At 28.8% G+C, this 16,254-nt stretch overlaps 1 protein-coding gene across 1 annotated transcript; it reads left to right on the forward strand.

The window, feature by feature from the left end:
* The first annotated feature begins 624 nt into the window (after nt 1-624).
* Nucleotides 625-11,097, forward strand: LOC113558843 (scavenger receptor class B member 1-like). Its single transcript, XM_026964414.2, has 7 exons — nt 625-715; nt 1,548-1,748; nt 5,015-5,242; nt 5,552-5,717; nt 5,869-5,987; nt 6,129-6,254; nt 9,307-11,097. Exons 1-7 carry the CDS (start codon nt 650-652, stop codon nt 9,766-9,768), a joined length of 1,368 nt encoding a protein of 455 aa, XP_026820215.2. The 5' UTR covers nt 625-649; the 3' UTR covers nt 9,769-11,097.
* Nucleotides 11,098-16,254: the final 5,157 nt, after the last annotated feature.

Below are 16,254 nucleotides of genomic sequence, written 5' to 3' on the forward strand. Positions count from 1 at the left end.
TATATAATATAATTTTCAAATATTGTAATTCATCATACCTATCATATATTATACCTAAACACTTTAGATACCCATTTTAGTTAATAATCTTGTGACCATATCATTTTTTTTTTAAATTAAGTCCTCTATTCATCTGCATTTCTTTATAATTAGAGTTTCATATTTTTTCACTGATATTCGTGGTATATACTGTGAAGATAATATATTTAAGACGCTAAAAATGAATTTCAGACATTTTAATCTTCTCATAAAACCACTTTACAAAACAATAGTAAATCATAGTACTACACTATTACAATAGGCGAATATTACATTTTGTTTTTTAATAATAGTTATACTTAATGTTTATAATGATCGTGACTCAATATACATACAGTATATTAATATTTGAAACAATACAAAGCATAACTTTAAAACGGAATTTATTTATCGAGATTCCCTAGTCTAGTATTTAGGTACCTGTTACTAATCAAATAGTTATACTACGTGTGCCTTATTTGATGGAATTTGTAACGGTTCATTTTATAATATATGTACTATTTTAAATTTTAATAAAAATATTTGAATGTTTTCAGGGAAAATTCTGAACAAAAAACGTAACGTTTAACAATAACGATACGCTGACGATGACGCCTGTATTTCCGTTGACATGGTGCCGGAAATGAATACTGGTAGAGAAGACGACGTGTTGATATTACCAAACATAGCCCTTCTGGTAAGTTATATCAAGTATAAGAAAACATTTTTAACGACGCTGATCCATCGCCTATCACAATACCGCTGTAGTCATAATAAATCATACTCAAATACGGACACTGATACCGGTCAAAATATATGTTTGGTGATCGATTGCCACCTTATGTCATAGCGCGGTAAAGTGTCCATATCATATCACACGTATGTCTTAATGATATACAAATAATATATACTATTATATTATATACATATATTGAGGTACATACTCCATATTCGCTCGTTCTCGGTGACTATCCCTGTTATATTATCATGATAATATTATGAAACACTTGGAGGAAAAATAATATAACGAAATGGTCGAATCGAATGATATGTTTTGAATGATACATTCAAATATAATATTATAAAAAATACCGATAGAGCAATAAAACAAACCCATTTACATATAATTTACTCAAACCTCAAACACTTTATATGTATTCTAAATAATATTTTCGGTAATTAACTTAATAAAACGTAATAATATATTAACTTTATGTCGACCGTTGACACAAAGTTGTTTTAGAAGTAAAACCTTAAATTAATATCGCCTGCTGTAGTTATATCGAATTCAAAATTATGCGTATCTAACTATATGTATTTATATTAGTTAAATGCAAAGCTTTAACGAAAACGGTAGTAGTGTCTACTTCACCTATGGGGTTGCATTAAATTATATATTATAATATGATTGCCATAATTTAACCTCGTTAATATTTTTATAATAATTATTATTTTGCGTATAATCACGCTTCTAATCATTCTAATTCTAGAATAATTTCTAAATTTGTTTTATCACTGTCTGTTTATAGAGTTTTGCCAGTGTTATGGCAGAGGCATCTTTGATTACCAGGATGGGTGTCAATCTACTTATTCGCCAAACGAAATCCAAACCATTTATCAGACAAACGGCTAAGGAGTTCATGTTCGGTTATGAGAGTGCATTAGTGACTATAGGCAACAAGTTTTTGCCGTCATGGATCGCGTTTGACAAGCTGGGCCTTATAGACAGAGTGAGTTTTAATATAACGTTCTGTATGAAAAAAAAATGAAGATAAAAATAAAAACTGACTGAATAGACTAAAGCAGGTATATATACTCGTATATTGACGCAGTTGAGATCAATTGTTGAAAAAATAGCAATCCCTAAAGTAATTGTTTTAATGATTAACAGGTAAAAATACTTTTTTTAAGCTTATGAACTTAATAGCTAATAGCTATATATTGTGCATATATAAATAGATAGTGCATATACATATTAGTACATTACACATTGCATATATATACTACTATAGAGCCATATATACGCATATATAGTACTAAAATATATTACTCATAAAATGTCAAGCCATTTGTATATGACTTTCATTAACAAAATTAATAATTTATTATTATCGTTAATAACGCTTCTATAAGCATGTGGAGGATTTTTCGAGAGATATGTAAAATAATCATTTTATTAAAGATATCTCCTATCGAATTATTATCTACAGCTACACGGAATAACTATTAGTTTAACATGTTGCATTTTTGTTTAGGTTATAATTGCATAGTATAATAAAATAATATTTATTACTAAATCAAACATTTTAAGTGAGCAGATGCATAACCTGTTTTTAAGTCTTATATTAACGCTTTTCAAACGCATTCTTATCAAAACTTGTATAGAAAAATTATAAGCAAGTCAATACTTATCTTATTACTTATTAGGTTTGTTTTAAAATATTGAATGTTAGAAAAAAAAAAAACTATTTCTAGTACTAGCATAATTTATATACATTAAGCTATTACAATTTTTCCCATTGTTTTGACATAAATGTACTTACTAAATTATAAAATATATCAATTAAAAGATTTAACTATTTAGATATATTTTGTTTTTATTATTTTGAAGTCTTAATACCTTTAAAAATTTATTTTCACAACATTTTAATTAATTTCAAAACAGTATTGTTCGGAAAAATAAACGTTCACTATTTTTTACTTTTTTATATTTTAAAGGAGAATATTTTTCTGAGAATTTCTATGAATAGAATTTGGATTTTGAACTATTAGAATTCAGTTGTAACTGTTATAAGTTATAAGTTATAAATATAAGAGTGAATAGTTATATGAGTGAAGTAATGAACCAATATTAACATTTTAAAAACTTATGACTAATTATTAATTTACAGTAATAATAGTATAATCATATTATACTCATATTAAAATATACCACGTATAATATAAAATTGTTTTCGAAATAACGATTGAATATGCTTAAGCGGATCACTTCGCATAATTGATTTTCAAGTTCAAGGTGTGCTCAAAACGAAATCCGTTACGCATTAGCTGAAAATTGCATAATTATTTGTTTTCATGTCTATTCGACTGAGTGGTCGGATGTTTCTTCGCCTCTTCGAAGTATAATCGTGCCTACGTGTATATTATAATGCACGTGCATTATAAGCTATATTTTGACATGACCGCATAATTACCAGACAGGCAATTTTATCCGAAGTTTGGATTACCCGAACTGTGTGGATTATATAACAAAATAATATAATACTCGAGTTTATACATCCAGAAATTAATGACCGGTGATTAGTTCACATGAAGGATCCTGGTTATTGTTCGGTGCTGGCCTCGATTTGTTAAAATATAATTATTAATTATAATTCATATAATAAATCTCCGGGTGTACTCAAACACGATTTTTAATTTATATTGCTTGTAAAATAAAATAGCTCATGTGACATGCGCCTATGTACATGAAGCGTTGATGTAATAATATGTACTTACACAGTTTAACGTCGAAATTTTCTTAAGTATATAAAATTATTAACTATGTACCTATATAGTATATAATACTTTAAATTGATCATTCAAATAATAATTATTTTTGTGAACAAAAATACTGTAATACACTTTAATTATACGTATACTGTAATGAATAGTATAGAACAATTTAAAGCACATTCCGCAGTATTATAAATTTGTTCAGTTACACATTTTACATGTAGTTTGACTAGTTAATTAAGATAATATAATATTATGTAATAATAATAATATATATATATTAATATTATATTAATGTGTCGGTAAGTGACCATCCCAATGCGTTAAATTATAACTATCAAGTAAAAGAATCACTGATTACAATTTTTAAGTAGTTCGACATATGCTGTAAACGTTAAACGATATTATCATATTTATAATTTTTTCGGATTAGTTAGGTCATGAGTTGTGCTGTATAATAGAATAGGTTTATAAATCGTCGTCGGTTTTACCCGGTTTAATATGGATAACTAAATAATATGTATTGAATTATTTTGTACGCAGTAAAAAATCATACCTAAGTGTTTAATGTATATTGGGCAATATCTTGTTTGAATATAAATCACTGCTGTTATTTTTACAGCTGCATTTAATAAGAAATTCACACAACCGTTTCTTGACTTATGGTATTTAAGTATTTTATGAAATATTTTATATAACCGCATAGTTTCGATTTGCATACTCGATTCGGCATTTTAGGTTTAATCTTATTTGCCACATTTATTTATATGGTTTATAAATGGTTGTACGATATTACTTACGACATTTTTTTCTCGCATTATTATATTATTACTATAAGCCTATAATGTTGCCACAATGTTTTTACAGCAATTATTATTAGGTTAGGTTAATGTTTGTCTGTTTGAATGCAATTCATATTTATGATTAGTATACAATATACATAGGTAAAAGGATTTTTTTGGCTTTTTTACATTCTTAACATGCCACTGTGCTTTATTATTTATGATAATAATATTATAATTGGAGCTTTTTTGATATAAATACTGCAATATTCCTTGATAGTAACGCAAAATAACATCAGTTAATACATAAATAAGTTGTATTGAAAGATTGCATTTTGTATTATTTTATTTTTTACCAATTGTTAATTATTATTACCTGCTATGATTATCGTAATATTAAAGGTATTTTGATTTCTAATTACTTTTTTAACATATACCTAATCATACTATATTTTCTTTCATAACGGAAGGACTGGAGTAAGTACCGGTACTCTATAAGCTACTAAAAATCTGAAATGTGTGTTTTTCCGAACTTTTTCTATTAGCCTGTAATCGGTTTAAATTCCTTCGGTATTCCATCAAAATACTGCAATCAACGCTGTTATTTTTTAATGCGCATGACATGTTTTATTATTTTATACGTAGACATTTGTTTTTTACAATTCTTTTTTCTTTAATCGGAGATTTAAAATTATCGTTATTCATACTTTGTGTCACAGATGTATGACTTTACCGGTGACAGCGCAACGATATACACTGGTGCAAGTGACGTGTCCAAGTCCGGAACCATAGAAAACTACAACAGAAGACCGTATTTGCCTCAATGGCCATCGTCGCCTTGCAACAAAGTGACAGGTGCTTCAGACGGTACCAAGTTTCCATCAGAGTCAGACAATGGCACAGAAATGATGTTCTTCAGGAAGTCTCTCTGCAGGGCAATTCCGATGGTACGTACCACCCGTTGCGTTTGGATTGCTAGAGAGAGAGAACCCAAAAGTTATATTATTTATTTTTTTTTTTTTTTTTAATAAAACGTCCCCACATTCGCATTAAAGTGTTTTTAACAACTCGTTTTGCGTGGGTAACAATCACTCAGGTTATAATTCTAGTCAAAATATTTTTACCATAAAAAAGTGGAGACTGACAATATAAAATATTTTAATTTTTCTACACTTTGATTATTTTTATTTTTTTTTACTACGCGATAAACACGAATAACACTCATAATATATTATATTTTGTATGAATGGTATTAGGTGAAAGCGAGTGAGCAAATGATACATGATGGTCTGCCAGTGTACAAATATATTTTCGAAAACGGATCATTGGACAACGGTGCTGACAACCCAAAAAATAAATGTTTTTGCCGTAAAAACAAATGTTTGAAACCGGGACTGATCGATGTCACCGACTGTTATTATGGTAACTAATATAATAAAATACTATGTCCGTCGAAAAAAGCATTGACTGTTTAATATTATCATGGTGATGTGTTGTATATGCATACACGCTTACTCAATTGTTAACAGCTTTTTTTTAAAGTTAAAAATATCTATTTTTGTTTGGTCTTAAGGTTTTCCTATCGCATTATCTTACCCTCATTTTTACAAGTCCGATCAATCGTTATTAGACGCCATCGATGGAATGACTCCCGATCAAACGAAACACGAAACCTATTTTTTTATCAACCCGGTAAGACGATAATAATAATTATTGATGATTACGTTCCACATAAATACATAATTGTTGAGCGTTGTTTTCCATAGGTCGGAAACCAAACGCGTGCTATATTAATATTGTATTATTTACTATCTATTCTTTGTGTTTATATAGCAAGCGGGTATGCCCACACAACTGTACGTCAGAATGCAAATTAACATTGCTCTAGGTGACATATCGGATATGGCAAACACGGAACATTGCAGTAACTTAGTTATACCATTAGTTTGGACAGAGATTGTAAGTACATGTCCATTTATTTATTTTATGATATTATACTGTCACTATTTATATTGACTACGCATAATGAGAAAATATAAAATATGATAATAATAACACACTATTGTAAACAAAACGGAATAAATAATTTTCGTGACTAAACATTAATAGAAGTAAACCATTAACGAACGTTTCACATTAAAAATAAAAAAAATAATTGCTAGATAAGGCGAACGATATAAAATATTACGTTTTAATTTAATCTGATACAAATTGAAATGAATGATAATTTTAATAGGTTCACAAACAAAATGCTAAATTTAAATTGAACTAAAAATTATAAACACAGATAATTGGTTTAAGCTATATTGATGATGCTAATGAGATTAACTCACATGATTTTCCCGTAATTCTAATAAATAAAGAATTCTTAATAATATGATATCACTGAAAATAGGTCGATATAATACGAATCTAGTTATCTGATTTAAGTTTATCCACACAGTTTGGAATCTAATTGGAAAGTCAGTAGGTATAGCTTCAGCTTAAGTTCTTTTTAAACAAAATATTAAAAATTATTTATCAAATACGTAAACAAATAACTAATAAGTGAGATTTACTGCAGGTATAGTATTCATACAAAATAACTTTCCATTCATTATACCTACATTTATTATTTTGATTTTTGACATTTTTAAGTTTATTAAAATACTATGTACTCTATACTATATTTTCAATTATTCAAACTTTGTATGCTATTAACAATGTCTTGTTGTAAAATAAATTATTTCTTTTCAAATAAGAATCAACTTTTTATACTATAAATTATTAAACAGATGATTTTTTTTTAAACATTTTTGAATTTAAATGTAATTACAACAGATCGATTTTTAATCAATAGTATTACACTTACTGGCATACTATATACCATATATACGTAATATATCGATTAAAATGTAAAACACGAGGTTAAGTTTGTTATACAAAGTATATAAGAAAAGTTTTTAAACAAATTATATAACTCTTTCTCAAAAATTTAAATTTATTTACTATAATAATTAGTATACTTACAGACATTAATTAGTATTATTTTTTGTATTTGAAAAATTTTAATTAATTTGCATAATAATTAGTATACTTACAGACATTAATTAATATTATTTTTTGTGTTTGAAAAAAAATAAGACCATTGAAATTAAGTGAAACAGTATAAATTTCAATTGACAAAATCTGTTCAAAAGATTTGTTCTTTTGGTCGTAAAAAAACGCAATGCAACCTTCAAATATTTATACATAACGTTTGACTTTTAAATTAAATTCCACACTGTACCCATTTACTTTATTGTAATATAACAAATATTATACATACATATATAAAAATCGTTATTTAAATGGCCTTCAAAAACACTATAAATGAAAAGATAATTAATAAACAAAAAGAATTCGTAAACTTAACATTTATATGGGATAACCTTCAAGTTTAATTGCGTATTTTTTTTTATAAAGAAAGGGACATATTATGAAAATTTTTGTTTGATTGTTGAAAATCCAATAAACTGTTAAATTATACTAACTCTTAGAAACGTGTGTACTGAACTAAATCAAAACCAAAAAAGTATTATGCGCAGTATCAAATTTTTGATTCGCTCTGGTTTGCTATAAATCTATAAATTGAAAATTAAAAATTTGAATTTTTAACCTAACCAAGTAGCTGCGATATAAAATCCATGTCGCTATATTAAAAATATTCAGCTTGCACGCGCCACAATGAAGTAAAAGTGTAAGAGATTTCGATTAAAAACGATGTCTCCAGGCTCGAAAAAATAAAATAAAAACTGTCACGCATTCATCTTGAAGACACGTGCAGTACCATAAAAGTTTAAAAGAACAGCAATCGTCCGAAATTTGTTTCTAAAAAAAAAAAAAAAACGGTTTATACGGTCAACAACCATTCTGGCTACACGCGTGAGTTAGGAAACCAAATTTTTGTCATAAAGAGAAAAGAACATTGACTATAGGTATATGGTACGTATATGGTATGTGATATCAGTGATAAGTATTATATAGTACGTATTTTCTTAAAAGTGATAAAAAACGGTAAAATATAATAAAGTTAACATCAGCTGTTAAAGCTCTTCTCATTATACTCGGGTTTTTCTGGTGTAACATGTTTGATAAGTAATTAATGTATTATAAATAAATTACATTATTTAAACATAATGCCATATCGACATCGCGTTGTTAATGATGAAAATTACAGAATGTAAAAACAGCGAATTATTAAACAATTATTATAAAACCCTATTGGCAGACTTGGGTAAAATACTTTTTAAAAGTATTTCAAATACTTTGTGATATGAGTATTCTCAAGTATTTGGAATACTTTATAAAAAGTATTCCAAATATTTTTTAAATACTTTTTTTTAGTAGATTTAGATTCTAATAACAAAAAATATATATTTTTTTCAATTTAGTGTTTATAAGTGAACATTGTCCAATTTATTCATTATAAATTATATTCAAATTATAATATTATGGTAATTCATTTAAGTAATAAAGTTGGTAACTTTTTTAGTAAAACCTAATAAAGGAACATTATACTCACAAAAAAACTATAAACTAATACTTAATTATAATATAATTAAAATTATTATAAAAATTAGTGTAATAATCGACTACTTTAAGCCAATAGCCAAGTCGCCGTGGCTTAAATAATAATAATAATTACAAATTGAACGTTTCAAATTGGAAATGACATTACCCACTAAAAATAGTATAAAACAAAATAATACATTGCTATAAAATATTTTGAATAGAAATGTACACAGATTATGTAGGTGCTTATTATATGGTTATATACCTACAAGTGCGAAAGCAATTTCTACGATAGAAGAAGTAATGAAATTATTTTTAGTGTGATTGAACGGTAAAAAAGTATTGCAAATACTGTATTTAGAATATTTGTAAAAAGTATTCGGAATACTACCGAAGTCTGCCTATATTGGCACAAACAAAACAAACGGCTTGTTTTACACAACTATAATCTTGTGCGGCGCTCCGTTTCGTGTTGCAGGGATTCGAAAAGCTGCCCGATCACATGCTGACCAAGTTCTTCGTGTACCTCCGGGTCGGCCCGGTCCTGTTCGTCGGGCTCAAGTACGCGCTGCTGGTCGGCGGCGTGGCGTTCGTCGCCCTCACCGTGATCGCGTCGCTGTTCATACCCATCGACGACGAACTCAGGTACCACAGCTCGTCGGCGTGGCGCCGCGAGAGCCAGACGCTGACCGGCGGCCTGCAGCGGGACGCGACGCCCACGATACGCGTGCCGATACCGGTGGCCGCGGCCGCAGCGGCCGGCAAAGAGATGAACACGTACTACAACTCGCTGTTGGACGGCGACGGCGCGGCCGCGGCCCGGCTCAACGACGACCTGTGCGGCCGGCTGGACGTGGTGCACGAGGTGAGGTCGCCCAGGGGCAGTTGCACCGAGTCCGAGTACGACGAAGACGACGAAAACGACCGGATCGTAGTCTGACCGCGGCCGGACGGTAACGGAACGCGAAAGACGTTGTTATAGTGTTTATAACAATTACGATCTGCAGCATTTTGTAATAACATCATTATATATTATACACTATTCACAGTTATTATATTAAACGTATACGCAATATAATATATAATATATCATCATCATCATCATAATCGAGCTGTACGATATGATATGTACATAATACTCGTGCAGTCGTGCGAATAATATATTATTTATGTAATAATAATAATATTTAATACGAACGCCATTCGAAGGGGCAAAATCAAAAAAAAAAATTCATAGTTTTTGTTCCGTTGCGTTTCGAAGTTTGCCATTCCTCGTTTTTAAACCGTAATATAATATTCTGCAATGTTTATTCCGCATACACGTATAATAAATATAATGTAACATGTATTATTATACAATATTATATCGATGCGAAAATGTGATAACCTAGGTCTAAGTTATTAAAATGTGATTTTTATATTATATTTTGCCATAAACTATACGGTGTGTATTATGCACTTTTCGGTGTCGGCCTCCGTGCGATCGGTATGTATATTTTATACATATATATATATATATATACATATTATTATAATTTATAATGAGTAAGTACGCGCGTTTGTGGTCAATCTCCCCATTAACTGCTCACAATCACCGGATAAAAAATTATACGGCCGTTTTTTGTTGTTGTTTTTTTCGTTTTTAATGTTCCGTTGTGCCTACAATTCGTTGTTTGGCGTTTCTCGGGAAGTTATACGTACTACGTGTAAACCGGTAACGCCCACCTTAAATTAATTTTTTATTATTATGCCCAAACAACAGTCGTATACATGCAAATACCATAACATGATATGTCCATCGATCGGCTATTATCTTACTGCTGTCGTTCCCATTCGACCTCAAATATATACAGCACTACTGATTTTATTTCCCGGTATAATACGGAACAATAATTATATTGACCGCAAACGAAAAGTATATGTATCGATCGCATTTGTCAAAAAGACCATAATTTTTTTATTTATATATAGTTATATATTTGACATTTGTTTTGTTTACATAAATGTGGAACATTCGATATATTAATATATTATATTATATTTTACTATTATGTATTTTTTTTTTTTTTTTTTACTTTGGCTGAAAAGTCAAAAGTACTAATTTTACTGTAACGTTTAATTTAATATTACCTAGTATACCTATATACTGGCAAAGCCATATTGAAATGTATTTCTAAGGCTGTCATTAGTACATAAGTGTTGTAAATTGGATTTACTTGTACTTATCTAAAATAAATATAAATGGAAAAAAGTATTCTTCCGATTAAAACCTTAGCTATTATATTGCCTATGGTCTATAATAGTGCGTACGTGCACAGTTGACACTAAACCATTGATTTATTTGGATTAATGATGATTTGGAAACTCGAATGTTAAAATGCAATAAATTTTAACGTGTCTCGTGAGCAAAACATGTTTTTTATGATCACTATCTATATCCATATATATATATATAGCTGGCCGATTAAACAAAGTCGGGAAATCTGATGATGTTGTGCGTATATAAGACTGCACGCAGCGTTAAAACACAAAAGTAAAAAACCAGAATCTATAGATGGAGTAATGGAGGTGAGAGGCCCGACTGTTTTTTTATCCAATTTTATTATAATAAACGTTATATAGGCTTCTTCCCATCGTTGTTAGCAGAATACTCGTTGTCGTCACGCGTCTTAAAAATTATTACAAAGTCGTATTGCCTATTCGGGCGAATCATATTATATGCAATAAAATATTGTTATGGGTACACGTTTTTTTTTTTACTATGAAACTCGTTCAATTGAGATATACTTAGCTACGTATTCTGTCATTATTGTTGTCACTATATATATTATATGGGTATACTGTATATACGTGAAAGTATTAAAAATAAAATAGTGTCCACTAATTATAGTTTGTAAAACGGATTAATTTAATAGAAATATTACTTGCTATGAAAAATTGTCATATTATATAATTTAATATGAAAATGTAGTATTAGATACACATATAATTTGAAATTAAACATTATACTTTATAGTTTATATTTATAAGATGTACCTAAGCTAACGTTGAATACTTCTTAAAATACTATGTATATAATAAGTGGGAACAACTATGATGTGTAATTTTAAATAACCGTTTTTTACCAAGTTATCTATTGTATACATTACGACAAAGACATAAGGTTGAATGTACTTATTTTTGTCGAATTGCACTTGGGACAGAAAAAGACTATATTTGAATTGAACTCGTTCTGATCGTTACATAAAACATATTTATTATTAACGAATATCAGTTGACATTCGGGAGAATAATATGTATTTTTAATATTTTTAACGTGGAATGTTTATTGTTTTTATTACGATGATCAGTTATTTAGGTAGTATATAATATTGCATATAGCTACAAGCTAAAATATAAAAGTACTATAGTTGGCTTTTTTTTCGGTTCGCTCACAAACTTTTGTGGTATTTGCTCTAGCAACCTAATAACCTTTTAAATTTTAAAAACTTTTTTAAACAATACAGAATCTTAAATACTCGTGTTTTAATTAATAAAAAGAGTTATTATTATTATTTTTTTTTTTGGTTACGAAATATTTTTTTATAGTACTAGCTGTATTACACGGCTTCGACCGTGTGCAGTTTTTGCTTTTTCAAAATGAACTTCTCAAATCAACTCACATTGCTGTGTATTAAAGACGAAAAACATTTATTTTATAACTTATATAATTGAGCTAATCGGTGACTGGTGTTTTACGCATCGGAACAATTCATATCTACACGCCGATAAAATACACACACAAAAAAAAGGTCAGGTTACAGGTAGCTGGAAACCTTCCGGAAGCCGTGCCGTACCTAATTCCCGTTATCGGCCGACTGCTATTGTTATTATTATATGAAATAGATATAAAAATTACATGTAAACATTTTATTTCAACGATTTCAACTCTTTAAAATCAAAATTTTGAAAATCGGGTGACATGACGACACTCAGACAGGTATTTGGAACAACTCTGTGAAAAAAAATTGGAAAAAATTTAAATAGCGTCGCACAAAATGGGTACATAAAAATGGCCTGTTCTTTTATAAATATAAAGATGAGAAATGTACTTGTATTTACTTTTATTTTTAAATTGATTATAACGAGTAAAAACGTTGTTATAATTTTAAATTGATCGACCAAATAATTGCAATAACTGTTAACTAAAATAAATGTTTAGAAGTTTTGTGGATCGATTGGATTGAGTGCAATAATTTAAACATTACCTACCTTTATTTTTAACCAGAATGCAATTCGAAGGTTTTAATATCTAATCTATTTTAAGTAGTGCAGATCGAAAATCCTCATATATATAGATATAGTTTTACAATACAATTAAATTTATAAAATGCCTATATATCTTAGCCCTTAGGTTCATTAATTATTCATTATATAGTTTTAACTTATTATAAATAGTCGGTATTTAGTAAATTATGTTAAACTTTTCAAAACGATCGAGATAAATACATCCAGAAAAAAATGTTTTATTATTAATGAAACACGACTAAAAATTTAATAGAAAACGGGTATGATTTGTAGCCTATGAAATTCACTCATTAAGTTATGAATATAGAATATTTTAAATTAATTAAATTCATTACACGTCAATTATATGATGTTTATCATAATTTTTATATAGTTTTATTTTGATAGAATGATGATATGGCATCTTTAAAATTATGACAAACAAATACTATAATCTATTATATTCGTCTTAGACTTAATAATATTGTGGTGTTAACTGCCAAGGTATTACATTTGTATTTACTCTTTAAAATAATTAACCAATATAGTTAATACTATGACACACAGTGTCATTTTCAGGAATATTTTTCTTATAATTAATTGAATCATATATTAATAAAAATAATGAAACTTATCAAGTGTGATGGACTAGCATAATTTTAATGAAATTGCTATCTTTGTTATCTTTACCATAATTTAATAATTTAAAAATAAACAATTAAGAAGTTTTGTGGATCGATTGGATTGAGTGCCATAATTCCAACATTACCTTAACGACAACCACGCCACGGCGAACAATGACCGACGACAGACGTTTGCTCACGAAGTTTGGATTCGCAGCAGCGATTGCCGACGGTCGAAGACATCAAAAACCGTGCTCTCAGCCCAGAATCGACGACAGGCGTCTCTGTGCGGCGCTTAGGCTACACCAATACCACAGGGTGTCTCTGTAAAATGTTGAGTTATTTTTCCAATCTTTGGCGGATAAGCAATAGTGAACTTATGAACATATAGGAAAGAAACGCAAATCCAGGCAGTACATCCGCGGTCTTACAAGGACCAATACTAGTACTCACTATCAACGGAAAATTTAATAAATTAAACAGAAAAAAATTATAATCCACACGGAATCAAGTGCTCGCCGGACAAGTAGGTTATTATATCTATGGGCAATCGATTCAAAATCGTATGTGATAGGTGTAAAGATGACTTTTGTTAATCTCATAATATAATCACGATATTTAAAATAAATCATAAAATAAAAATAATAAGGTTGTTGTGCGTGTATGTGTGAGGGTACGTATCTGGGGGTCGCTGATTTATATCTCGTAATGTGGTCCAGATGATTATTATTTTTCTTCACGATTTTCTTAAAATTATAATTAAAACGTTGTCTATATTATCTGGTATGTTGTGTCCGTGATATAATATGATATTTAACGGCGGATTATGAGAGGATTTTGATGATAGTACATGTTAATAATATTAGATAAGACATTAAGTTATACATAGTACAATTTAACATATATCGAAATAAAATGTTATATAATATATTAATAAATTTTATATTTCTATTATACGGTGTTATTCAGAAAGACGACTTAAAACGCTAAATTCGACACAAGTGCTATATCTGTGAGCTGCAGTTTGTCAGAAAGTCAATCATCCTGGCGTCGTTTATAATTCACAAAGACTTTAACGCAGTATAATACGTGAATAAGACGAGTGTGATTTTTTTTTTTAATCCAATTCTTTCCAAAATTCGTTTTTGAACGGAGTGTTGTGTCAACTGGTAAAAATATGCTACAGATATTAATCTCATAATATTTTTTTTCATAGTCCTATATAGATATTGCTTTTTAAGGGGATGAATTAAAACGCAAGATTTGGTACCAAAAGCTGAAAAGCCACATTCGCAAGATGTGCCTTTTGACACGACGCAAGAGCGTCACTCCATCGTCGCTTACAGTTCTCAAAAATGTAACGCAGTGTTCTATTTGGAAAGAAAGGGTGCGATTTATATTCTGTATTCACTAAAAATAAATCGTTATAAAATCAGTTACGTCTATTTGACCACGCTAGGTAGACATACGATACAGGTATTTAAATTGATTACATTAATAGGAATTATATGCATATCATAAGTTATACTATTTTCTATAATATCATTAGTCATTCTATGTATTTTAATATTATGTAATATTATGATCGTAAATTTTTCGTTTATAACAACGATGAATGAGTTAATGAGCATTTTTAAAAATATAATAAAAATAAATAGTATTTTTGTTAATTAGTATCGTTAAAAAAAAATTATTGAAAACCTTGGTATTAAATAAAAGCTTATGAAGGTTAATAATATATCTAAAATAATTTAAAAAAGAACAAAATGTTCTCTTTTCTATAATTAATTCAAATATTATGAAAATTTTATCGTGTTTAACAAATGATAAAATAAACATTTTGAGGAGATTTCTATTATTATTAGTTATTAATAACTTAGTTATTGAAATATTGTAATTTTTTTGCCTAATTTCTAATTTTTCATGATATTAACTTATTGACTAGAGCTAGTGATATTTGTCTTGTGATAAATTAATTATAAACTGCACTACTTTTTTTATATCTAAAAAAATGTTTTTTACACATCATATACTTGAAGGTAAATTCGAATTTTAATTTTAATATTTACTACATTATTAAATAAAGCGTCAGTATGGTTATCAAAATAAATAAAATTTTGATTTTATTTTGCAAAAAAAGTACAAAAAGTACAAAAAAACATACACATCGATGTTTAACACATCATTACAAAATTTTATTTTAATATTATAATAAAAATAGTATTATATTTTACATTTTTTTTTTTTTGGATTGAAGTATAAATTTTTATTTTTTAACTTTTGTTAAAAGTGGTCGGTGTCGGAATTATGAGGTCGAAATTCCTTGAAACAGTTCTCTCCGTCACCGGCAGGTCGGCGTTGCCGGTGCCCCAATACATGCTGTTAGGAGATCAAAATGTGTCAGCAGATCTTTTCCCGTATAAACAACGCCCAAACAGACATCGCATATACAACCTGAGCTCCGAGTTGTATGACCAAAGTAATCGTTAGTACTCATTGTAATTGACGGCCGAAACTGCTGGTAGCCACCAAATACT

This window comes from Rhopalosiphum maidis, chromosome 3, assembly GCF_003676215.2.
Source record: "Rhopalosiphum maidis isolate BTI-1 chromosome 3, ASM367621v3, whole genome shotgun sequence".
Lineage (NCBI taxonomy): Eukaryota > Metazoa > Arthropoda > Insecta > Hemiptera > Aphididae > Rhopalosiphum > Rhopalosiphum maidis.